Source organism: Ixodes scapularis, unplaced genomic scaffold (genome assembly GCF_016920785.2).
Source record: "Ixodes scapularis isolate PalLabHiFi unplaced genomic scaffold, ASM1692078v2 PGA_scaffold5__190_contigs__length_132052651, whole genome shotgun sequence".
NCBI classification, from domain to species: domain Eukaryota; kingdom Metazoa; phylum Arthropoda; class Arachnida; order Ixodida; family Ixodidae; genus Ixodes; species Ixodes scapularis.
The window spans coordinates 64,186,887-64,213,628 of NW_024609880.1; the positions used below are offsets into that span (position 1 = coordinate 64,186,887).

Genomic DNA, 26,742 nt, shown 5'->3' on the forward strand with positions numbered 1-26,742 from the left:
TGCGTCAAAAACCTGGTATCATCGACAAAACTTTCATTATACGGAGTTTTAGTGGCGCCATCTATCCTAGGTTCACAAAACCGTCAGCTCTCTCTGCTACCGCGAACAGCCGCCAGACGCCAAACGAGGAGGGGGACAGGGTCGGACGGGCTATGGCCGGACCCGTATGAGACTTTCCTCCTTTCACCATACTGTTCGCCCGCACCCGCCAGCACGTGGTCACGCGGTCGCGAGCGGATGAGTGCTCGCTGCTCACTGATGGCTCTAAAGAGAGAACTTTTCCGGAACCCCGCGCCTACCCCCTCAACGTCGCTGTGCACGTGACCCGGAAGACGATGTATGTGTTGAGAGGCGGCAAAAACCTGGATCTTTTTCATTTTTGTAAATAAAAAATAGGGTATCCAGTCAAAATCTGTTTTCTGTAGTTCACTTCAGAAGTGTCAGGCATCAACTTCCACAATAATTTAAGCAAAGCCTTGAAATTGTTGCCCAGCTCCTTTAACATTATTCCCAGCACAAGAATAACAGAATAAATCAAATTGTTACATTATGTTCACTCACTACAAAAACCCAAAGACGGAATTGGAGTCGGACAGCTGAAGTATGTGTGTTTTGTAAAGCAATGCGTGACGCATAGGGCATTACATTGCATCCAGTGTTTGACTGTTTGTCTATCTCGATAACAATGTCAGTGTTTTTCATTTGTTAAAAACAAAACAAAATGATGGCTTTCTGAAAAGATTATTATGGTTAAATGGCATATTTTTGTGATTGTGGCATTAATTGGGGGTATATATTGCTGCGATTTGTATTAATAATAATATTAAAATTAAGATAGTTTAATATTCAACTTTTCAAGCTCTAATATAATGTGTCGCTTGTAATCTAATTTCAAACGTTCAAACAAGTATGGCAATCAAAAGTGGGCTAATTATCATCACTGGTGCCAATTGCAGCATAATTAATTACCAAGTTATAAATGGTCTGAAATCAAAACATTCAAGCTAACGTGAGAAATCCATGTAAAATTACATTAATTCTGGGTAAAGCATATGTTGCTATCAAAGTCGTGACTTTTGACTTTTGGCAAAACTTCCAAAGTCGCCGCCAATGTCCTTCTAGACCAAATCCTCAGGCAAAACTTCCAAATTCGCCGCCAATATCCTTCCAGACCAAATTGCCCCCCACCCCCTTTTTAAAAAAAAAAAAAAAGATTTTTTTAATTGTAAATTTTTTCATAGCATTAAGCTACTTTCATTTTTACACACCATCGTTTTGGCAATCTCAGCTTTTCCAGTTCAAAGGAACGCCTACCTGTCTGCACGTCTGCTCACAGCAGCACGTTGCGTTGGCTTTTGAAGCCAGTGAAACAGTAGTGAGTTTTAGTATCGCGTATATGAACAAACGCAACCGCTGTGTGTTTGCATTAGCTTTGCGTGTTCCACACTGTGCGTGCGCGGAGCCCAAAATTGCAGTCTTGGATTTGCGCATGGCGATAGCAAGCATGCGCAACGTGGAGCGCACAACTCTAATGCAAACGCAGAGCACTTGCATTTGCTTCTACATGCAATACTGAAACTCTCTAATAAGGTATAACCCTATACCGGCTGCAGCACTACGTTGGGACAGTGAAGAGTGTTGTTTGCATTCGGAAATGACATTTCGCTAGCCATGATCATGAGCAGTTCCGCTGTGCCCGCTAAGCAGGAGAATCGGGGGACCATCACTAGAGCACTTTCCGTTTTCACTGCAGGAGGGCGAGCAAAGAGCTGGAGACGTGAATTGCCCCTTCTTTGAACTCGACTAACACTTGTCTACCTTTTTTTTCTTTCATGCAGACGTGCTCAATGACACAGCGAGGCCGTTGGTTCACATTGGACCCGATGCAAGGTAGGTTTCTCTTTGTCTTTGATCACTCAAGCTCACCCGATAGACTATTGTGCAAAATGCAGAGCACAGATTTGATTACAAGGGAAAGTGCTGAAAATTAGTAATCTGCCTAGATGTTCCAGGATCCAATGGGTGGAGAAAACAAATCCTGAAGGAGTGCATTGAGCATACACCACTTTTAACATTTTTGCAAATGGTCTAGTATTTTATGCTTGCAACCCAGTAGCTAAAGGCTCATGATATGAGCGAGGCAGTGAGACTTAATGTGGTGTGATGTCTAAGGTGTTAGATCTTGTCCTCACTTCTTGTCACTCCTCAACAATTGGGGAATTGCTTGTATGTTTGAAACTATTTCAGAATGTACTGAGAAGTGACATACACAGACTAGCATTGACAGCTTTACTAGTGTGCTGTTTCTAAGCTGGGTCAATCATTCATTCATTTCTTTATTTTCTGTGCTCATGAACAGTTTGACGCCTTGATAATGATGCACAGCCGTATGACTGGTCCCTTACCATACCTGCTGGTTGAGTCTTCCAAAGTTGAAAATTCAAAATATCTTCCTTCTCTGGTAATAACTAGGAATTCATATCATGGCAAATGCACTGTCAGTTCTTTTTCCAAATTGTTCTTTCTCATTTATAACAAATTATGTCAACACTCATTTCTTCGATTTTGTCCGAGTCACACTTTTAGGGACAAAGCTCCTCAGGGTCTAGCCTTGTCCAGCGTCTGTGGTCACATTGATTGCACTGCTTCCGAGATCGGCCCACCTTAAAAAAGAAAATGTACGCCCGCACGGGAGTTTGAACTCAGGATCGCTTGCTTACGAGGTAGACGTCTTAACCACTACACTACACTCCAACGTTACATGTAGCCGCTCAACGTCTATACAGGAGAGGGTGCTGCGGTCAAATGCGTTTATAATCGCGTTAAACTTTGCATGCATTGGCCGAATGTTTATAGACGAGAGGGCGCTGCGGTCAAATGCTCAACTGCGTATATAACCACGATCCATACCACACATTCTCTCTCTGACATGGACTGTTGACTTAAGCGGTGGAGATGCGTTCCCACGGCTTCTAGCGGATCCAAGCTGATCCACTAGAAGAACAACTGGCTCTGCATTTCACCAACCATAAAGCAGTAATAATGAAGTCGAAACGCAACCCGGAACTCAGCACTACCTATGAGCAATAAAAATAATCAGCCCCATCAGCACCACCAGAGCTTCGCCCCAATCAACATCATTCACCGCGTGGAGATGCGTCCATTTTTTTTTAGTAATTAGGCTATTAGAAATAGCTTGCAACCCAGTTTGTTCCAAGCTTTACTTGAGTACCTGTTCCTCAAAATTAGCATTCCTCAAAATTTGTTGGTCTTATCATGTGATGCAGTTTACCATGCTACACAGATGGTAGGGGAACAACATTGTGAAAAAGGTTAATGCACCTGTTTTTCTACGGAGCCCATAAAGAGCCAGCCATTACAGCTCTAGGAATGGCCTAGCTAATGACAGGCCACAGAACATTTGTTGGCCTGGACTGTAGCATTGAGCATGAAACATTGTATGTTCAAATCCTAAGTGTGGGTTGAAGTTTGAGCATGTGAGTTTTCCTTTTGATTTGGTCATTCGCTAGGCTGCTTTTGTAGAGTGCAATAATTAATCCTCTGGCTGCTATGTGGGAGAGCAGGTGTATGGACCTTTTTGACAGAGGTTTACTTGTGTTAGAACCGCTAAAGGTCTGGACACCGAGAGTTTGGCCATTGCCATCACGTCACTATTTGCCCACGCGCGCGAACCCGTATATCTGCGGATGAACTGATTGTCACTGAGACAAGCTGAGCGACTGGTGATGTACTGCTTGTGCCAAATTGGTGAGCCGTACTAGGCTATGACAATGAAGTCTGCAAGTTTTCAAAAGCTATGTAAAAAAGAAAAAAAAAAAGCTGGATTTTATTTTTAAATTTATGTTTCTGGTTTTTGCCACAAAAAATGCGTAGTTACCTTGCGTCCCACTATGCGATGGTCAATTACTAAAATTGCTGCCCGATACCTCTTTCAGATGGGCACCTTAAATGCCATTTATGCCAAATAACATTCAGTGTAAGTAAATGCCAGTTGGTCTGGGCCACACGGCAACTCAAATGGAATTTGGGCTAAGGGGCATCTACTTATCTCAAATGCCGTATGGATTGCTGTGTGACACTGAATGGCATTTACACCAAATGTTTGGCATATATGGCATTTTAGGTGCCCATCCGACAGAGATGTATTATTGTTTTGTTGTCGCTTTTACGTCTTTGCAAACTGTGCCCTGTGCTAGGGTGTTTTTCGTGCTCAGTCCCAGCTTCTTGGGTTTTTCCTTTGCGAATGATTGAAAACGAATTTCTTTCGGTAATATGCACGCAGTGTTTTGAAAAGGTTGACAGCTCCTTTTAATGTTAGCCACCTGTTCTTCCGTACATGCAGCCTCTGTGACGCCATCACAACATTGATCCACAACAAGGTTCACCGTCTGCCGGTCATCGACCCCCAGACAGGCAACGTCCTGTACGTGCTCACCCACAAGCGGATCCTGCGCTTCCTTTTCCTTTATGTGAGCATAAACAAATTTTCATTGCATCATTACTTGATGGGCGCATACCTTTTGCCAAATTACTCACCCACCATATAACAGACTTTTAGCCAAATTACCCACCCACCAAGAAGCGTGCTGCAAGTGTAATTACATGTGCTGCACATGCTGGCATCTTCAGCAGTAACTGTTCTAAAGTGAAAATCTTAAAACAAGTGGCACTTCACACATGCATTTGTCAAAGCCTATTTTTGATTGTTTAGTTAAAGGGGCACTGACACATCAAAATCATATTTTTTTTTATTATCCGAAACGATTGAAAACGATGCCGGGACATTACCCTCAAAATTTGAGATTTGGGAATTCAGTATTCGTGAAGTAAAAAAACAATTTCCAAATGCCGAATTCGAAGTTCCCGCGCGATCGGCGCCGGTGCCTTGACGTCAAAAATTGAGGAGACCTGAGAGTCCACTTCCTTTCACCACTCCCTGCTGTTGCCCATGTTGCCATGGCGACCCAAAGCGAGGAGGAAAGGAGCGAGCGCAAGCGAACGCCGGCGGACCGGTTTTGAGCGGTGTCGCCTGTTTTCCGTTGGAGGATACAAATCCAGGAGACGGCACCACAACGAACTCCCGATTTTTGGTATTTCAAAAAGAAGGGCCGTACTGCGTTCGCAATTGCGTTAAAAAACATGTTTTAGGATTGCCGTAATTAAATGTTATAGAGATGTCGCCTACAAAGCTTCTAAATTTCCTGATTCTTGACGTCACCGATCAAAAGAAGCGAGGAGGCGAGAGGCGGGAAAATCAAACGCCAAAAATAAAAAGGCGCGCGCGCGCGCGGGAAAATTTTTTTTCGCGATCCGGTTTTTTTTGCGTGTCTATGACTACAACTTGCATCGTTTTAGAACATAAAAATAAATACGACCTTTGGGGTGTCAGTGCCCCTTTAAATCTTTTACACAAATAAGGCAAGCGCATGTAGCACATGTACCTACGTTCCCAGCATTCTCCTTGGTGCTTGGGTTTTTAGTGAGAGGTTCGTCGAAACAAATAATGTAATTTCAAGGGTAGTGAAGCTTTCCAATTACTTCAAAATGAGATGTTAGCTTTTCTGCACTTTGCTGATGAAATCACAGGGGAAAAGTATCGGGTGCTTGGTAGAAAAAGAGAGAGCAGTGTTTTCCTCATTTCAAGAATGAAAGACTCATCTCCAAAAGCTTAGTCTCTGCCCAAATGGCTACGCCTTTCATCTCAATGTATTAAAGGCTTTTTTGGCTCTTAGTGAAAATTTTAGGAAATCCCTTGTAAATTTTTAATGAGATAACAATAGGTTCTTTAAGTCTGGCACTCGGTCCCAATCTCTAGCGCTACGTTTGGGCGGAGTCTGACCGTTCAGTGCCGCATAGCTTATTTTGGCGGTGAAAACACACATTATTTTCTTTTCTCCTACACTCCTGATGTTATGACAAAATTTCAACTATTTTACTCAATTCAGCATCGGTACGTCATTTGCTAGCTGGTGGCAAATCATTCACAGGTAATGTGCGATGCAGTAACACTCAATTTATTGTTTTCTTCAATTCAATTTACATCATTAGTTTGCTAAGACATATATCTTGTATTGTCTGCAAAATGCTTATTTCTTCAACAACTATTTTTTTTTTTTCTGTGCAGTATTACGAGCTACCTCACCCTGGTTACTTGGACTTGACTCTGCGGGAGCTCAAGATCGGCACTTACGAGAACATTGCCACGGTAAGCATAGACCGAGTACCTAGGCAGAGTGTTTCTTTCAGTTTATTTGCTTGAGATGTATTTGCAGCCTGCCAAAGTTTGTTTTTTTGATCAGTTGTTCTGATAGCGCTAGCAAATACAGTCAGTGGCGAATGATTTTTACTATGGGGAAAGGTGGCAACTGTCATTTAACGCACTCTGCTCCTCCCGTCTTGCAGACGAAGCCCAGCACTCCGCTCATCGTGGCCCTGCACCAGTTCATCAAGCGGAGAGTCTCTGCACTGCCCGTGGTGGACGACCGAGGCAAGGTGGTGGACATCTACGCCAAGTTTGACGTCATCGTAAGCGACCCGTCCACCTTTTTTCGTGTGCCAGCCACTGCATGTTTGGTAGGACAGTATTTGAATCCCGAGGACTTCGAGACACCCAAGAATATACACCAACGGGCTGCTTACGGACCAGCCCGCGGGACTAAGCGTCTGCGCATGCAGATGCCATGCACAGAGCCGACAGCAGCACCACCGCAGTGGCGCGATGTAGAAGAGTTAAGTTGGTGTATTGCAAAACAAATTTTTTTTTTTTTATTGTACCTTCATAGACGGGTATACCCTTTTCAAAAGTGTGTCCCTCCAATCGCTGCTGCATCAATTATCTAAGGCTGCCATATTTCGAGCATGCACCTTGGGCGTGTATTGGACACGAGTGCTGCGTGGGTGTTTGGCACATGCTCGGGCCCAAATGTATTTTGACGCAAAGCGCTTTGCGTGGTCTCGGATCCAGTCTCACACTTAGTGCAGGAAGCGTTTTTAAACACAAAAACAAGGAGCAACTACGAAACACCATTCCCCCACTGCAACGCCCCATACCCCGGGACATTCCCAGAGGGGCATAAGTCCTCCTTACCAAAGCCCACTCCGGATTTGCCCTTACTGAAGACATCATCACAAGATGGGAATACTATAAGCAACACAAAACCACACAGATCCCCTCGGCTCTGCTACTTTGTAAGCAGTGCCGACAGGAACCGCCAAAGGTCATTAATCTACTATGGTCCTGCCCGGCTCTAGCAGCCATTCGCAACAAGCACAAGCCACCAGGAGCCCAGACACTCCACGAATGGATATATCCCAATGACCACGCCAACGCAACGCTGCTTGCACTGTGGAACTTTGCCAAGGAGGCCCACCTTGTCAGCAGAACATGAACTGCAGACTGCCCCCACCGTTCTTCCCCTTTCCCAAATCGGCCAGAGAGCCATCCTGATGTGATAAATTTATTCATTCATTCATGTCTGACCTTAGCGTGCCTGTCCTAAGCTTTGGGTGGGGCCAACAATTTCAGCTGGGAGTTGTAATAACTGGGGTCATAATTTTATAAAAAAAAAGTATTGTGATTTCCTTTTTTTTTTTTTTTTTTGTTCTTGTAAACTATGATAATGTGTTACTGTATTGTCATCATTTTTACCGTGTGCAGTGGGTCTCGAACTTGATCTTAAAGGCCGACCAACAAGCAGAGAGAAGGAAACTCTCCTTCAATTCCTCCGTTCCATTTGAGAAAGAGGGAGACTCTTTTTCTCTACCGGGAATAGTTCAGAGATCTGCTCCTGTGTGGAGAGGAGGGGAAAAGTGGGCGAGAGGAATGGAGAGAAGGAAACTGGGAACCGGTTTTTTCCCCGGTAGAAGACGATTCTGTAGGTCGGACTTTAAGGCAATGCATGTTAGATCTGTCCCTTTTGAAGCGGTAGCTTTTTTAGGGCCAACCAACCTCAGGAGCCGCGTCTGCACGAAATGTGTAGGTCAGTCGATCCATAATGAAAAAAAACAAAACGCAACTGGTGCCAGGGCTTGAACCCCAGTAACCGACGTGGAACCCGAGTGCGCTGCTGACTGAGCTACGGACCCAGCACACAGGAACAGGAGGAGCAGAACCAGATGGTGCGAGAATACATGCAGATTGGAGAGGGGTGGAAAGGGCAAGAAAGAGAGAAGCAAAACAAGTGGTGCAGAAAGAGCGCACGGAATGAGGAGGAGAGAGGGCACGAAAGTGTGCTTCTCGTATTAAGGTGACCGAAAAATTGAAGCGCAAAGCCCTACTATAGGCACCATCCACCCCAGGCACTGAAAGACTGAGTCATCCTGCCCTGGGCCTACCCACTTTATAAAGCTATTGCATTTGAATGTGTTTGGCAGAATGAGCAAATATGCAGCCAAATTTTTTTCCTGCTTTCTGGTCACCGACAAAGTGGAGTGAGTGTAACGGTAGTCGAATTGCTGGTGCCTGTCGTAAACTGCAGCCTAGGAAGCATGGAAACTGAAAAATGATTGGCACTTGGCTTTGGTAAATTACGAGTTGGTTGGGGATCATTTTTTTTTAGGGGCGAAGCTCCTTTGGGTCTAGCCTTGTCGATTGCCATCCCATCTGTCTTCTTAAAAAAAGAAAAAATGTTTGCGCAGTCAACAGGATTCAAACCTGTGCGGGGAGACCCCAATGGATTTCTAGTCCATCGCCTTAACCACTTGGCCGCGACTGCGGGACGAGTTGGGGGCTCTGAGATGTGGTAGTAACTCAAGAGCTGGGGATGTCATGGATGAGACGTTGCATGTAGCCACTCAACATCTTTACAGGAAAGGGCGCTGCGGTCAAATGCGTATATAATCGCGTTAAACTTTGCATTCATTGGCTCAACGTTTATATAGACGAGAGGGCGCTGCGGTCAAATGCTAAAAAAATCTGTATCATCAGCACCACCAGAGCTTCGCCCCAATCAACATCATTCACCACGTGGAGATGCGGTCATTTCTTACTTTCTCATTGTTGTCTGCTGTTTTTTTTGCAGAACTTGGCAGCAGAGAAGACTTACAACAACCTTGACATCACCATCAAGAAAGCCCTAGAACACCGGGATCAGGTGAGGGCCCGGCTTTCGGTTCAGGCACCACAAGTCCGACCTGAATGCATGCCTTGTTTGCCAGGTTCACACGATTCTAATGTGCAGGTGTGTTTGATCCCTAAATGAAATATTTTCGGAAAAAGAAATTTATGGGCAAGCCCATGAAAGACCAGACGTTTGATTAAGAGCCATCTAGCATTGTTCTGTAGGAATCATTTGCAATGCGCTCTTTGCTGGTGCCAGCGTCAAAGAATGCCGATATTTTCCAGTCTACAAGTCGCAGCGCTGTTATATAAGTGGCAGCCCCCTGTAGACGGCTGTTTTCATCAAAAAGATTGTGTATAAGTTGCACCTCTGTATAAGTCATACTTATATATTTGTACGATAGGTGTGATGAAACTGCAGTGATAAGTCTGCATACATGTAATGTGATGGCAATATATGCGCATGGGGGGCCGGTTTCAACATCCTTGCCAACAAATCAAATGAAATTTCACCCCATGCCAAATTCGCTTAGTTAAGGGCCGTACTGATATAGAAAAAATGCATCTAATTTGGGATGTTGTACGAGACGCAACTACAAAAATTTTGGGAAAAACTGCCACTTGTGTATTCGGGAATATGGCACACTCATGCAGCATTTCTCACATCTCTTTCCGAAAGGTTGCACAGTGGGAAACGGGCTTCAGGGTGAACACCACCTTAAGATTGCAATTTTTGAGAAAAAAAAATGAATTTTCCTATTTTTGTGTATTGTGGTTCCACAACTAATAGTGTATACTCCTGCCAATTTTATTGCAATATCTGAAGTATTTACGGAGAAATAAAACATTTTCGGTCAGCCAACGATGCAAAATCACGTGTTTTTGAAATGTGAAACTTGTGTTCCCTATTTTCAAACTGCTGTAGCTTTGCACCAGTATGCCCTAGAATAATGTCATACTCTCGCTGGAAAGAGCATTTCTTCAGTTTCAGTACATTAAATATCTTTGCTCGAGAGTAAACTCTATTCGGGCGAGAACACCACAGAAGTCCAGCTTTCACGTAGAAGAGGCTATGCATATCGCCAAGAATCGAAAAGCCCACCTTGATTGAACACAAAACTGACTAAAACCAGCATTCATTTATAGAACGTCACGTGGGTTTGTTAGCTTTGTGTTTCGATGATGCTTGTCCCGCCCATACTTGCTGATGTTGGTTTGTGTATTGCAAGCATACCCAATTCCTCACTCGTTTCGCAATCAATGTCCAGATGCCGACAACAAAATTGCACTCAAAGAAAGCGTTTTAAGCTCGGACTCACTCAGCAAAGCCGTGCTGGAGATTGGGTGAAAGCAAAAGGCACCATCTCTGCTCTTGGTGCCTTTTAGTAGCCACCACCACCACCACCAGTAAAAGCAAATGTAGTGATGTGGAAACTTAAGCAGGTTTTTCTCAGTTTCGCTTTTTTGCAGCAACTTTCGTTTTAGGAAATATATCATTTCAATGAATTGCTGAATATACTCTTTGCTGTGGATGTTTCTGAACTGAAATTTAATGGGGAAGGGGGCAAGATATTTATTTTTCTATTTAAATAAAGTTCTTATTGTCAAAAAGTAGAGTTTTGATGAGGAGAAAATGCCCCATTATGGTGGAATGCTTTTCAAATTGCATTTTGCATAGAAAAAACAGGGACATTAGGGTAAAAAAATAGATAGCCCCCCCCCCCCTTCCCCTCCCCCCACCATATGTTCTAGTTAAGGCTAAAGCTTAGAAATGTTCAATATTCTCCAGCAATTTTATTAGATAGATTTCCTTGGCAAGTGAGGCGGCTTACATCAATAGCTGTGTACCTCCCTTTATAGCTTATCGGAAAATAGTCCTACAGAGATGAAATTTCATAGAGTGCATTTAGGCAACAAGATGAATAGACCCTCCCGATTTCATCAATATTGAGCAACTGGTTTAAAGTCGGCACTTGAAGGTGGTGTCACCCCTTAAGAATAATACTATTTTTCCTCTAGGCCCCAAGTGTTAGTTGATATGTGGCGAGTTAATGGAGTGACCTTCCTCTGCTTTGCCTCGCAGTACTTCGAGGGGGTGCTCAAGTGTACACTGGATGACACGCTAGCAGCCGTTATGGAGAGGATTGTCAAGGCCGAGGTAAGCCTTCCAGACTGTTCCCGACAACTTGCCAAAACATTGGTTGCTTTGGTTTCCATATATACAACGTTGCGGAAAGACGCCCAAAGCAACAGGCCTCTTCAGTTAGGCAGAGACCAATATGGAATTCCAAAATAAACCTATCTGCCAACCCCGTAACCTAACGCATCTGATTTTTGGCATTGAGCGTAAAATGGCTCTTTCGACTAGAGTTATACGTATGCAACAAAAATTGCTTGATATGTTAAGAACTAAGCAATGTCTGACTTCAGAACATGATGGAACAGATGCAGTCATTGTTGTTACTATTCGGTGGTATGGGTGCGGCTATAAGGTGTCGCAGGGAACTGAAGGGGCTTTTTTTGGTGTATGCAAGTGCAAAGCAACTAAGATACATCTCAATTTGTTTCCGTCGGTGAGTAAAACGGGGGTCTAAAATTATTTGAGCTCTAAACACCCCCGTCGACTTTGAAGGGCAACCGTGACACCCTTCCTGCCTTGGCATTGATGTAGTGGAGCAGTGTAGTAGCCTGCAGACCTTGTAAACAATAATGTTCACATTACAGGGCAGCTCCGGCCAATATTTTTGAATTTGGGGTTACAACTGTTCTCAGTTGAAGCAGTGCCCCTAAGTTACAAGGTATTCTTTTTATATTGTGTGTGGTTTTATGAATATCACGACTCAAATTGTGGTTTCGGACGTCTACGGCCAAACTGAAACTATGCTAGAACAGGGGTGGAACGGCTGCGCCATTTGCGCCATTTTGCGCCAGACGCATGTGTCTGCGCCATCCTGCGCCATGTTGCTGAAACTGCGCAACAGCCAATAATACCTCGCGCCATTATGCGCCAAATCACAAAACATGCGCCAAAATCTTTTTATTTTGTCTTGGTTTCGGTTTTATTGACTCGATTGGCAACAATGAGCGTGTTTAGCCTGGTCGGCTTTGCAATCCCTTCTTCTGTTCATTCTCCCTGTGTATCCCGAGTCGGAAGCGCGCGAAAAAACTCGGATTCTAAGCGCTACACCACCGGCGACTGGATTCTTATTCTTCAACCATAAGCAGTTAAGCAAGTGGGCTGAGGTGAGGTCGAGTCGTTAAGCGTCAGATTGCCTGAGGTTCTGCGGCCCGGGATCCGGGACGCTGACGTCAGCTAGTTGAAAACAAATGAGCAAATTATTCCTTTCAGTACCTACTTCATCGTTAGAAGTTGGAACCGCATTTTCGCAAGATAAATCGTGATTCGATAGAACTGAAACGCGGTCCGATCCGAAACCTTGCCGGCCAGCTGCAGCTCTTACGCGAGTGGTATATCTACTCGGCGTACATTAACCTTACTCCTGCTTATCGCTTCAAATACAATAACTTCGTTAATCGTAGTCTGCTGCTTCGATATCGAGTTGCACAATAGGATAAACTCGAAATTTGTTGCTCTGTTCTTCCGTGCAACCACACGTCCGTTTCTTACGCACGTCACGTGGTTCGCACATATAATCACTATGTCGAGCACGTGTGGGTTGTGTGATAAGCAGTGCTGGTTTGCATTTTGAGCAGCTGAAAGCCACTCAGGAAATATCAAGGACGCTATCTTTAGAAACATAGAATACTTGCTTTTTGATTCTCATTAAGGCTCACAAAGTTTCAAGTTTTCGCATCTGTTACATTGTTATCCCATCTACCTAGGTCCCTAACCACCCATGTTCATCTGTGCTGCTAAGCACGATTGAAATTGCTCCCTTGCGTGTCTAAGACACAAGCTGAAGTGCAATGAAAACTGATCTGAGCTGCTCCTAGCCTGCTCCAGAACGTAGTTTTAGCTGCTCCCAACCTGCTCCAAAACAGCTGTTTCAGCTGCTCCCGTGGCTGCTCCCAAATACATTTCATGAGTTCCACCCCTGTAGAAAGATGGCAACATTGATCATCAGCCGTACGGCCGCAACGCGACAACACAAAGGTGCTGCGGTACGTGGTACAACCAATCGACCGCAGTTCCACCGCAATGTGACGTCACAAGGGTTCTGCACCAGTGTTCCTTGACGAAACGCTAACCCGCTTGCCGCCCGCTGAAGAGCAGCTGGTCGCACCTTTAAAATCGGTTTAAATGAGGTATATGCGGCTTCACTGATGTAATATTCTGGCTGTGATCCTATTTCGTGCCACTAAAGTGATACCAGTAATTTATTTTGGTTTGCTTTTCAGCTGGAGTTGCCCTTCAAGGTGTGTTTGGCTCATAGTTGCGCATCAGTGAGTTGCTCAGATCTGCCAAAATAGGGCTTAAACTGGAATCGAGACATTCGGCACAGGGGTGAAGACGGCCTGGGGAATTTGAGAGCTCTGGGGAATTCGCGAGGGTACTGGGGAACCCCTGGGCTTCTAGGAAACCGGCTTGAGACCCCGTAGAGTGAAACTTCGCCGATTTTCTCATTACGAAACTCAGATTGTTAAGACTGAAAGAAGTCCAGCATTTGGCACTAGTAAAAAATTTAGTATATTGCAAGGGCGACTAGAAAACTTTTAAGACACAGATCACTCACGTATAGCCGGTGGAGGTCTAGGTAGTTTTACTAGGAAAGGATGAGACTTCTTGTTGCCACTCCTGTTTCCCGCTGCTACCTTTACTATTTGCAACATTTCACAACTCTTCTGGTGAGCCCCTTAAAACAAAGTACTGCCAATTTGATTCTCCATCAGACCTCGAGAAAGGCCAGCCTTCTTCCTCTGTAAAAAAGTAAAAATTGTGGTGGCGTAACCCTACAACTTCAGTAATACGTTCCTGGTTGTGACATTAACAAAACAATTTGTTTAACAAAATTATTAATTTCCCCAATCTTTAAACTCTCATACTGCAGCAGTAATGCGATCCCCGCGGCTGAACAAGCAAATTTGGCTCTGCCCTCTGAGCCGGGCTGTGGTTTGTGACCCCCTGCGTCATTTAGGGGAAGCTAACGGCTGGGGAAAGTTGTTTTGCTGCATGCCCAACGAGAGGAACAACAGGGAGCCAGGGCTTAGAAAGACCAGGAACTCCATTTATTGTAGTCTGTTGCAGGTTAAGCAAGACAAGCTCCCCCAAGACTCCCTCCACTCTTTCCACTTTAACAGAGTGAACACTGAAGAGGAGGAAACAACCAATCATGGAGAACTTTGTGGGAAGAGCTTGTACTGCTTCTCTTAACCTGCAACAGACCTGTAGGATACAAAGAGATGGGCTGCATGTTTGGTTATACTGCCATACGCGTTTAAATGTGATAGATTTATAGGGTGGGTGGAACTCTTAGTTCAGACAATGCCTATGGCAAGGTTTTGTATGGAAACATATTGCATCACACTATTGTCTTTTCGTGATTCTGCGCACACTTCCATTCAGCACCACCCAGATGCAAAGCCTTCGTGCTGAATTTTCTGGGTCACTGGGAGAGGGGAAGCACACTTTTCTGCCCTTTCCACTCCTCCGTGCACTCTTTGTACACCACCTGTTTCTGCTCTTCTCTTTCTTGCCCTTTCCACCCCTGTCTGCTCTGCACACTTTCTCAATCACCTGCTTCTGCTCCTCCCATTCCTGCATGCTGGGTCCGTAGCTCAGTGAGCAGCGCACTTGGCTTCCACGCCTGTGACCTGGGTTCAATCCCTAGCACCATTTGCCATTATTTTTATTTTTTCAAGATCGTTCGGTGGTTACATACTGATTAACCTACACATTTCGTGCTTATGCGGCTCCCAAGTTTGGTTGGCACTATAAAGCTAGCACTTTAAAAAAAAAAAGGCTAGTGTAAACTAAAGAAACCGGTTAACACTGCCACTGCTTTTACCCTCTCCGAGGAGGCCCTCCCATCCACCCTCCATCAGTCTTCCCATTCGTCCTCGATTGTAGGCGTAACTTGGCACTTTATAGTTTATTTGAGGGAGCAGTGGTGCCCCGTCGGTGCAATATAACATAGATCTCACATGCCTAGGAAAAACCGTTAGTGTAATGCTGTCTTGCTCATTCTGTTTTTCTCATTTATACTCTTGGATCATATAACTGCTGCTTGTTTTAGGATTGTCTGTTCACTTAGCCTATACTTAAATTTCTTTGCACGTAGAAAGTCTACCTTTTTTCTACTGAGATTCCCATGTATATTTATTTGTTTATCAGTGTTGATGATATCCATTCAGGCTGCTTGGCATCCCGACAGCCGCTTTACACTGAGTCTGTGTTTGTGTAGGTACATCGCCTGGTGGTGGTGGACGATGAAGATCACGTGGTGGGGATAATCTCCCTCTCGGACATCCTCTCCTTCCTTGTGCTCAAGCCACTCGGTGAGTGCTTGACAAAATCATTTTGTCGTCTAAAGACGCTTTCCCTTGCTTCATTTGGTTCGTCACATTGCAGTTTTTCTCTAGCATAATTTTTTACTAGAGCTGGACGTCGATCAAAAAATTTAACCCGATCAGTTACTACCCTTTATTCGAGCATTAATCAATTAATCTGTCGTTTATTTACATGCATAATATTTTTAAAAAAGTCTGTTGCAGTGTTGTTATTTTTTGGCCTTTGCTGACTATGTGATAGATGATGCAATATACAATTTCGATTATGAATCAACTTCGAAGTGTATTTGAGAACAATTCAAAGACACTCACACTTACAGATTATTACTTCAGCTGCATGAGGCAAAAGAGGTTCGTTGATATTCTCTGGCAAGAGCGACCTCCTTCGATTGTTCACTATATTCTCTGAACAAACACTCGCAGGGCATTGAAGTGGCCGGGACACGTGTAACCTTCTGCTCTTGTCCGGAGTCACGAGTCTTCGGTCGTTTTAGGCTAAACTTTAAACTAAAGTTTGCCCTTCGCACAGGTGTTCTTGTCCACATCTGCATGGTGAAAGCGTTTGGTTTTTACTTTCATTTCATTCCTCAGAGTTTCACCACTTAACCGGTCAAACAAACTATGCATTAATTGATTAATTTTTAGGTTAATCTATCAATCACCCAGCCATAGTTTTTACTGACTTGGTTTTTCAACGTCCTTGCATAACCTGACTCGGTAGCTTTGGTGTTTTCATCAAAGTGATAATAATACGATGAGTGCCGTCACTAGGAGGGGGCGGACCGGCCTAGTGTCGCCACTGGATAGGATTCTGGTGTTGTAATACACTAACTGCTTTTTTTACTGATTTGTGTTTTGCTTTATAAGTTATTATGCTTCTGTATTTTTGTTTTTCAGGTTTAGAGTAACCATTTAATCTTTTATCAAGATCATGGAATGACTGTGGCAGACATAAATTAAGATGATGGGGTGTGCCTGCTCTCATACCTTGTTACGTTGCCTCTGTAGACAGGATGGCTTAGATTAGCTTAGATTAAATAGGACTTAGGTTGGTGTAGGTAAATTTGGGGCTCAGTAATGTCACATGGAGATGGGGTTGTTAGGCTTAGCATATTCAAAGCAGGTTTGCTTGGTCAGTCTAGTTTAGGTTTTAGTTAGCTTGTGTTAGGTAGTACGCATAGTCAAGGCTCGGTTAAATATATAAATTTAAGCTTAATCTTTTTTTTTTTTTTTTTTTCGTTGGGGGACATAGAATTACCTGGCAGGAATTTATTTGTGGGTGGTCGGATGTTGAGGCCAGCTTAGCTAACGTCTGCCATTGTCTGTTGTCTCACCGGTATAGTTGCTGTTAGACATTGATTTGCAGACGCTGATGTTTTAGGACCCCTTCTGGATCAGTAGAAGTGATGGGGGACCCCATCCGCCAGGGTGGAGGGGGTTGGGGCAGGGGTTAGGGGACCATGACAATAACAAAAAGGTAAATGAAAATGAAATGTATGCAAACCAACTTCGAAGCTTAGAAACATAGAATAATCGATCCGACTCACTCGGCGCATATGGTTTGGTCCATTTATCTTTCTAAACCAGCCAGCATCAATTTTTAAAAAAATGTTTTATTGCTTGGTTTGATTGGTGGTCGAGGGCTTCAAGGATTTAGAAGGCTTTGGGGACCCTGAAAGGTTTGCGGACCCCATGTAAGAACCGTTACTTTCCATTTCTGCAGGGATGGAGCGTCCCGAGAGGACGAGCAGAGCGTCGTCAGACAGCGCCCCGCTGACCGTGCACGAGGAGAACGAGTCGGAAGAATTACGAGAGGACGAGTGCGCGGACGAAAAGCAGGACGTGGAAGAGGAAGCACCTGCCGAGGCGGACCCATGAGCACTTCTCTGCAACGCTTTGGCTCGCGTTGTTCGATGGATAGACGAAAGGTTCGCGCCGGCGTCTACCACCAACGCATGGCAAAAACAAAGTGCCGCTGGCGCACCTATAAAAAAAAAGAAAATGTGCGGGGTGCAGGGGTTTTCGCCGGAACTGCCAGAGCACCGCGGAGCTAAGTGAAGCATTGCGGAAAAGAGGGCCAAAAATAACTTACGGGCGTCGCTAAACGGACGCCGTCGGAAGAGCCTGTGTTTTTTGTGTTTTTTTATGCGCAATTGTTGGGAGTGTTTTGCCGAAGCCTTGCCGGGGTTTGGTAGGAGTTGACAGGGCCTTGCTGGTGATAAGTTGGGGTGTGACAGAGGGTCTTTATTGCGTGGGGAAGAGGCTGTCTTCGAGGTTGCAGCTTCGTTCGTGGCGAAGGGACTTTGTTTTATTCGTTGCCCCAAAAATGGTTTGTGCCTGGCCAGCGAGGAAGAAGGGTGTTCTGCGTGTCTCTTCGCCGCTTTTCATAGCTGCGTCGACGAGAGAGTATCTAGCGCGCTAATCGGACGCCGGAAACATTGTGGACAAATGGAAGAGAGAAAGTTTGACGAGAGGGGTGGGAGTTCGTGCAGGCATCACTTTCCTTTGTCGGAAAGGTGCCCGCTTTCATAGAACTAGAGTTGCGCCATGGCACGACGCCGTTAAACGTGTATAGCCGCGCAGTGTGACCGCTGCGTGTGGATGTGTTTTCGTGAAAGCTAGCAGTGTACATAGCATATGCGAAGCTTTTTTTTTTTCTTTTACGAGCAGTGAATCTTTTTAAGACTCCCACCACCCTTTTGTGGTTGGTCCAGAGCCAAGCTCAGAATGATTGAGGGTATATATATTTTTCGGTCTGGCCGTCTCTCAGCATTACAGGAGTCTATCCGCGTTTGCCACCGATGCGGCGGCATTATTTTGGGGGGCGGGGATTAACCAGTGCCATTGTTTCCTTTCCTTCCGCGTTAGCTGTGCCCTCGGTCGTAGCCTAGCGAAAGAAGACTGCGGACAGAGCGTAAACTAAACCAAGGGCCAAAGCCAGTGCGATCTAGCTGGTGTACATATTACATATCGCGCCCCCTCTAAATGTACATAAAGTAGCCGGATGACTGAATACTATATGTTACGAGAAAGAAGGAAAAAAAAAGTATCTTTTCTGATCTACAATCTGTGTTGGTTTTTCTTGTCTCGTTTTTGCAAAGGAGTTGGTGCAAATGCTGTCCACACAACTCGGTTGATTGCATCTCCATAACGATATACATAGGGTTCTTCGTTTTTGGGTAAAACCCGATACTACCCGATTTTTGCCCCCCACCGCCCCCATCTGGTTTTGTAAAGATTGGGTTAAACCTGATATCTCTATAAAAACTAGCTTGGAAATCAGCTGAATTTATGGAAAATAGAAACAATTTTGGATCTGCTTCAAATGTGTTTCCTTCCTCGATCACTCGCCCGATTGTCGAGAGCAGGGGTCCAGAGTGACATCGAGAATTAGGGCTGCTGACGAAACTATGAAAGTTCAGAGAGCCGCAGGAAAAAGAAAAACGACTGAGGGGGAGAGGGGTGGGCTACTTTTAACAAGAAACAATATGGAGGGAACAGTGCTTCCCAAAGGGGACAAGTGTAATTATCAACTACAACAAATGATGCCAGGCAGCAGAATGTTTCTTCAATCGCTAAGCGAAAATGAATGCGTGCTTCGCTAGCCAGCCAGTGCTCTCGACGCCTGTAATGCGTATACGGTTCGAAATTATTTCTAGAACAATGAAGGAAACAGGGTCACTGGACACATCTATATGTCAGAAACCAGTCTAGCTGTATGTACGTAGTGTAGTACAGGGCTGCCAAGACAGCCTTCTTAAATTCTATAACTTTTTTTGTCTTGGGGGCGCTAAAGGGGAAGGGGAGATCACTTATCAGGGAGCCGCGAGCCACACTTGGAACCGCAAAGAGCCGCATGCGGCTCGCGAGCCACAGTTTGGATAGCCCTGGTCAAGAGCTTGGATTTGCATAACCTCAGCATAGATTCGGTTCAGAATGGATCAGAAGGTGAAAAGATCCTGTGCGCTCGAGGATCTTTCCTATATCATAGACTTTGTTGACGTTTGTTTGAGTAGAACACTTTTTTGTTTATCTCCCTCTTATGAAATGGGAACCGAATTTCGGATTGGTTTCCAGAAAAATTCAATTTTTACCCAATTATGGGTGTGGAAAATAGCACCAAATTTTGACCCCCCAATTTTTGTAAATTATAAAACCCAAAAGCAAAATACCCTAAATATACAGGGTTTCACAAAATCTGGGCCAAACCACTCCTGCGAAGAGTAGGCTTCACACAGAAAAGTGTCGCATTGATCTCTGCCAAAGGGTGCCTATTTAGGAAAATAATGATGTTCGGTATAGCTAGGTTTCTAATTACTTTTGAGTACCCAACTTCTTAATCAGCAAGTTTAAAGGTATGGTCTCAATTAAAAATTGCTAGCATCATCAAACATCCCTAAATCGGTGCACTTTACAAAAATGTAAGACACATGCAGCATTTTTTGTTCTGAAGAAGCACTTAATTCGGACGAATTTGGGAGAAAACAAGCAAGAAGAGAGCCGCTTAATTTTTTTGATCGCATTGTGCCCTGCTTCCTGGCCCATCTGTATGTAAAAGAAGTGTCTGCCCACATCTGAATGAATCTGGTCAAACGATACATCCTTTGGCATGCTTAGAGCTGCCTCCTTAAAATTTGCTAACTTCACGGACAAGAGGTGCTGGAACACTTCAGAGTTCCAGGTATTGCCAAGGGAGAAAGTACAGTCCTCTATACACCAACGTGCAGCTGAGGCTGCTCTGCCATCGACACGGCGCATGCACAGACTTTCCCGTTGCGGATCTGGTTCCTGCGCACGCGCAGTGCCCACCCAGACATAATGTGAGCGAGCGCAGACTTGTTTGCAAGCAGCGTGCAGGTCTTGGCTTAGTCTGCCATGAACAGTAGTTTTTACAGCCTGAAGGAAATCCGGCGAACGCTTGCTGTTGTCACGTGCTTAACCACAAGGCACAAAGATCACTCGACATTAATACGATTCCTATGTACGTGCAGTGCCCACACGTGGTGTGAGCAAACACGGATTCATTTGTCAACAGTTTTGATCTGTACAGTCTCCGACTGATTTCTCAGACTTCGCAGGGACCGAAAAAATGTCAGAATAATAGTCATTTTCTTGAACCATCTGTGACTTAATAGAGCAGTCCGAAACATCAGCAGATAGAAGAACTTGCCTTTATTATGTCTTAGTGGGCTTAAAAAAGTCGTCAATAGCTCCTTGCTTCAGATTACGCCTCCGCTTGCGTAATCACTTTTTATTAGCTTAAAAATCGCTGCCTTCTTTTCTAGCATTATGGTCAACAACTTTCAGCGCTGCTTAGCGAAACTTTGCGGCGGCAGAAGAACAGATGGGGCCACGACGTCCGAGCCAGTGTAGTTCGAAAACACGGTTCACTGAGATGAGATGTGCAAGTCCACGACTGCAGAATGAACAAAGCAAAATGGTAACTATGATGATGATAATGACATAGCGTAGCATCACCCAGCGGTAGGACTTAGCATTACTCAAGTAGCGCTGCCGAACTAAGCCAATCCATGTGCAGCCAGCATAGAATCTATGGCTCTTCGGTGGTGTTTCCCGTTGATCGCTCGCAACAATTTTGTCTGAAAAATCAAACTTTCGGACTTGAAGAATATGCACTATTTTTATCGGGTAAGTCACGGTTCCCCTCCTTTAGGTTTGAAATATCAAACGAGCCTCAATTATCGGCGTCCGAGAAACGTGTCGGCGACTGTAGTTTAATACAAGTTGAGGGTGCACCCAAAGCTCCGCCTCTAGCTCGAGCTAACTCCACTTTTGGCCAACACTTTGGGGTCCCGTGAACATGCCCAGCCAAAGTGCGACGTCAACGCAACGGGCACGGGCTGGAGGAAAAGCTTGTGATACATTCATGAGGCACTACCTAAAAGAAAAAAACATTTCTACAAAAAAAGTTGATCTTGAAAAATGCCATATCTACATCCGCCAACATCTAGAGATTATTCCTAGAAAGTTTCATTTGTTTCAACGAGGTTAAGGGGCTTAGAGCGATAAACTGGTATCCTGTTCACCAGGTAAAAGTGACCCACACTTGGCTGCCATCACGTTGTACAACTTTGAAAACTAGACATGTGACCATACCAAATCCTGAAGCTTTTACGCAAAACTGAGCCGATGTTTGTATTGCAATCGCTGTAAAAAACAGCCCAGAGATCAGTGTCTAGCTCCAATAAAAACCCAAAATGCAGCACTGCGGCTAACGGCATCTAGCAGAGGAGTTGCAAAATTGCCAAAGTTTTTGTCGTAAAAGCACATTTTGGACTTGAAACAAACGAAACATTACTTATCTCATCAGTACTGTTATTAAAGATCAATAGGCAATCATTTGTGCACGGTACTTCATAAAAATCTAGACATAGAAGTATAAGGTCATGTGTCTTGTGGTTAAAAATGTGCAACATGGTGGCGGCCAATTGGGGGTCACTTTCAGCTACCAGTTTATCGTTCCAAGTCCCTCTACGTCGTTGATTTGTTTACACTGCATAGTTACTTTTTTATAAATTATTTTTGGTCCACTGATGCTGAAGGGAAGGTTCGAGCGCCTTAAACGCGTTTTTTCCAGTCCACTTTTTGGCATAAATTTCAATACTTCAGGAAAACTATTGTTTGGTAATGAGACAAAAGAAAAGGCTCACTCATTGTGTTTCCGAACTGGAATTTAATGGGTAATGCAACTGTGGCATTGCTTTTTTTAGGTGAAAGCTTTACTTATCCTATCATAGAAAAATGGTCAAACAAATGTCGTCAAGCATGCGCCTCAGAAATAAAATGCAAAGAAAAGCACAGCAACGCAGATGCCTCGTCACGGAAGATGGTGGGTGCACTCAAGGTCAAAGCGGGCGCATCAGAAATAAAACGCAAAGGAAAGCACAGCAACGCAGATGCTATGGAAGCCGTTGTGAGGCCGGCGGAGTTCGCCGTGCCTGCGCAGTGGGGGAGCGTGGTGCCGCCACCGAAGCGCCATGTGCGATAGGAAGACGTGCCACGCTGCTTGTAGGAATGTCTGAAGTGTCTCTGCCAAATTTTTACTTTGTGGTTGTCTCTTATAAAAGATTTTGTCAACAACATAAAAGGCATACAATTCATTTGATTTTTCAGTGCAATGTTAATATACAATAAATTACTTTTTGGAAATTTTACTTTCACAGTTGCACTCTCCGGGCATTCGGCTGCATATCTAGTGACAAAAAATGTTGGATATTGCAGTAGTTTTCTATTGATAGTTTTCCTAAACAATTTTAGAATGTTCCTGTTAAAAACGACTAATTGTTTACAAAGCAAATGTCAGAAGACGGCCGTCTAACAACACATTACCAAAAAAAGGAAATACGACTATTGAAATACATTGGGTCATTGTTACAAACATCAACGAAAAACGAGCCGAGGTAATTAAAAAAAAAGTGAATGCAAACTGATATAAACAATGTGTAGGGCTTATGGTGAATGTGTAATTGCTGCAGAAATGCCGAACTGGAGCAGTTATATTGATGCGAGATATGATACTTGTACTGTCATGGTTGATACATAAATGAATCATACAGATACGATGCACAATTACGAGATCGTTCCTACCTCGTCTAGTTAGTAAATCGACCAAATGCAAGAGAGCATATTCTGATAAGAGAGGCTGGGATAAGTGTTGTCTTGCGTGGAACATTCTTGCGTGTCTTTTTTTGCACTCGCTCCAAGGTCGCCGCAGCAATGGCACTGAGAACGTTGTTCCAGACAACTGATGCGAAATTTAATTATGGCAGATTAAGGCTTCTTGAAACGTAGAACTCTGGTGAGCGAGAACACCTGACACTTTTACGGAAGATAACAGGGTTGTACCAGCGCGACTTTTGAAATTTAATTTCTCCTTCAGTATAATACCAAGGTTAAGCACAACTGACAAACGTTTAATGAGTTTTATTGAGATGGTAATTGGAGATAACAGGTAGAATTTTGCGTGTGAGCATTAGGAATTGTGTTCTCAGAGAATTTAGCTCAAGCTCATTATCTGCACACCCATAGAATTGATGTCAAATTGCAACAAGTGCCTCGGTGCAATTTGACATAGTTTGTCCCATTTTGCTGATGCTATGAAATTGTACTGCAAAGTGAAAAGGGTTGATGACCGTGCCAGTCATAAACTTAGCGATACAATTGCATATCGTCAGCAAACAAAATTGTGAAAATTGTTAAAAGAACGGGGGACTGAGGTATGAGCCCCGTGGCACTTTGGACGGAACCATAAAAAATATTGCTGGCACATTCATTTGACCAAATGCAATGAAATGCAGTAGCTTTACAGCGACGTCGTTATGAAAACAGTTGGGAAACGGTATGGTGATGAAATGGTTGTAATATGTCGTGCACACATTACGATGACGTCAAGGATGTCGTCTAGGAAAACCTCTGGGACAATGTCGATGACGACTTCAAGAATGACGTCAAGGACGACCTCAAGGACGGTGATTAGGACGACATTAAGGATGACGTCCAGAGGACAAGCTCTATGATGACCTCTAGTACGACCTCGGCCTCGGCTGCCGATGCTTGCGAGCTTGCATAACCAACGTTTGCGACCCCAGTTACGTAACGTTGCTCTTCAGCCACGGGCATTACGTGACCTTGATTACGCAACCTTGAGCATGGTTGAGCCTATAAAGCTACCGCTTTAGAAGGTGACTTGGCTCCTCCATGGGAAACACAGTTCAATCTGTTGGGAGGTTGGTGGAGAACCACAAACAATGATTTGTACTTTTGCCGTAAAAAGATAATTTATGAAGTAAAATATTATGATAACGCGATTGAAGGCTTTACTGTAATCAAAATAGACTGTGTCAGTTTGTTTGCGACAACTAACACTTGGTGCCAGATCGGATTATAGTTTGCCACCTTTGCCACAGAGGTAGGCCTTCTTAATTTCATTATGGGAATTAAAACACTATTTTCACAAAATTTTGATGCTTTTTTTTTAACAGGACAATTCAAATTGGTGATGGCTTGTTTGTAGGGGTGTGGGAAAAGTGGTCAGAATGAAATAGGGCTGCGTCATTTGTAGCTCTCACAGTTTCAGAAAAAGTCGCAACAACCGGTTCTCCTTACAGGGTCGAAACTATTGGCGACCAAAAACTTTGCTGTGGTTGGCCTTTCACGAATGGCTAGAGAGTCACTATGACGTCTTGAGTAGGATCATTTCTGCTCTCGCATACAAAAATAAATATTAGACTCTCATCAGTGTTGATTAAGGAATGTGACGACTTGGCTTCCACCACACTTTTTACGCACCCTCGAACTTGTAACTGGAGAGGAGGTCTCCTCCTCTCCAGTGTTCGCTCTGCTAATGGGGAAAGAGATGAGAAATGTTTCCACTTCACTCTTAACCTGTTGCCAACTATAGTGATGACCTTTTGGGGAGGGAGGGAGGGAGGCCTCATCTTCTAGATGGCATTGGGTCAGGTGGCACGATGCAAGGTTGCAGGCGGCATGATACTGCATAATACAAGGTGAAAGGGACAGATGGATACAGCTGAACCCTTTTAATTGGGCGGCGGCTTAAGTCGCCTAGCCAAAGTTTTTAATTTCAACAATTAATTCCGATTATATCTGGAATTAAGAACAAAGTTTTCTATCGCAACGCCACAGCAGCTGTGGCATTGCGACACTGGTACACACAGTGTTTATCAAGTGCCAATAAAGCAAATTCTCAAAGCTGTGGTAATGTGCTCGCTTCACACACAGCGAACCCAGGATCAAATCCCGAGAACACCGTGGAAGGCAATCTTTTTCCAAGCCTCTAGCGATATCGATGATGGATGCCCATGCCCTGCTACAACACCAATAAATGTCATTTCCAGGGGAAACGGAACAAATGGTCTCGAAACAAATGGTCCCGGAATAAATGGTCCCGGAACAAATGGTAACTAATGGTCCCAAGTACAAACTAGGAAAAAATGGTCCCAGATAAATAATGCCCATGGGACTTCTGCGTTTTCGGATAAAATCCAATAACACTCGCCGGTAAACGTTTTACAGTTTTTAATTTATAAGAAAAGCTCCAAATTTCGATGCTGATGGTTGCACGAGCTTGACCGGTTTTTGTATTTTTCTAGGATACTCCAAAATGTTTCGCACTATGGAAACGTAACGCACCTATAAAGGCATCGAGCTCCGTTTGTTATGAGTGCCAGCACCACGCGTCATGACGAGATGGAAGTAATTCGAGTTTCATGGCTTCAACAGGGGGAGGCACTCATTTGATCAAGACGTTTTATTGAACGCCCACGTTTCACCAAATGACACTTTAGCGAATAGTCGGCCACCGCGAAGCGGTGTTTACGGGTGGGCCAAGTGCATTAACATACTTTAAATGAGCTGCCGCAGACTGTCGCCGCAAAGCGGCATAAGCGCAGCACGGGGAGGGGGGGGGGTTAACACACGCCCCCGTTATTCGCTAAAACGTCATTTGCCCATGCATTATGGACCCACTTCGACAGTATACCTAGGGGTATTCATTTTTCTTTCAAAAATTTATTAAGTTCAATACCTGACCACTTCCTTCGAAGTAACCGGCCTCAAAATATAGACGAGATCCTTCATTCCACCAGAAAATTACTGATTGTATAATGGATGAAGTATATTGCATGGTATATCTTAGTTTCAAAACAACCTTCTTACGGGACCATTTTGTCCTACCTTGGGCTTGGGACCATTAGTTCAGGACCATTAGTTCCTACACCCCATTTCCAGTGGTAAAAAAAAGTGTTGTAGGTTATTAGCGCTAAGGAATACTTAAGCTGTATTTACTGAAAGTACAAAAATTGTTCCATCACTCCTTTAATCAAATAATAAAGATAAAGTTTGGATTCAGTGTTTTTTAGAATAATGTTTGGCGTCGGGCAGAAACCCTGGTTGTCAAGAGCTTGCTGAACAAAACGACACGGGCAACAAGAGAATAAAATGGAATAAGGTGTGTCTTCCTAAGAAACAAGCAGCCCCGGGTTCAGTGCAGCTTGTGTTCCAGGTTCACAAAAAAATAAAGCTGTCTATAAAGATGTTCTTTCCATAAAGCTAGGGCTTTTCTTATGAAGATATCCCCAATTTGGGGTTTTTAGGTTTCCCCATTTTTAATAAGACAATTTGGGGGTCAATTTCTTGGCTACCTAATTCTAATT

The 26,742-nt window shown here is 44.1% G+C and overlaps 1 protein-coding gene across 5 annotated transcripts in view; it reads left to right on the plus strand.

Moving 5' to 3' along the window:
• The window catches only part of LOC8035265 (5'-AMP-activated protein kinase subunit gamma-1), a 417,493-nt gene extending 398,880 nt beyond the window's left edge, over nucleotides 1-18,613 (plus strand). For all 5 annotated transcript variants that reach the window (XM_042294135.1, XM_042294133.1, XM_042294134.1 and 2 more), the window contains 8 exons: nucleotides 1,839-1,890; nucleotides 4,364-4,490; nucleotides 6,146-6,226; nucleotides 6,424-6,546; nucleotides 9,042-9,113; nucleotides 11,163-11,237; nucleotides 15,442-15,535; nucleotides 17,271-18,613. In XM_042294135.1, the coding sequence (XP_042150069.1) occupies nucleotides 1,839-1,890; nucleotides 4,364-4,490; nucleotides 6,146-6,226; nucleotides 6,424-6,546; nucleotides 9,042-9,113; nucleotides 11,163-11,237; nucleotides 15,442-15,535; nucleotides 17,271-17,425 (779 nt within the window). In that variant the 3' untranslated portion in view covers nucleotides 17,426-18,613. The remainder of the gene's footprint in view (nucleotides 1-1,838; nucleotides 1,891-4,363; nucleotides 4,491-6,145; nucleotides 6,227-6,423; nucleotides 6,547-9,041; nucleotides 9,114-11,162; nucleotides 11,238-15,441; nucleotides 15,536-17,270) is intronic.
• The last annotated feature ends 8,129 nt before the right edge of the window (nucleotides 18,614-26,742 follow it).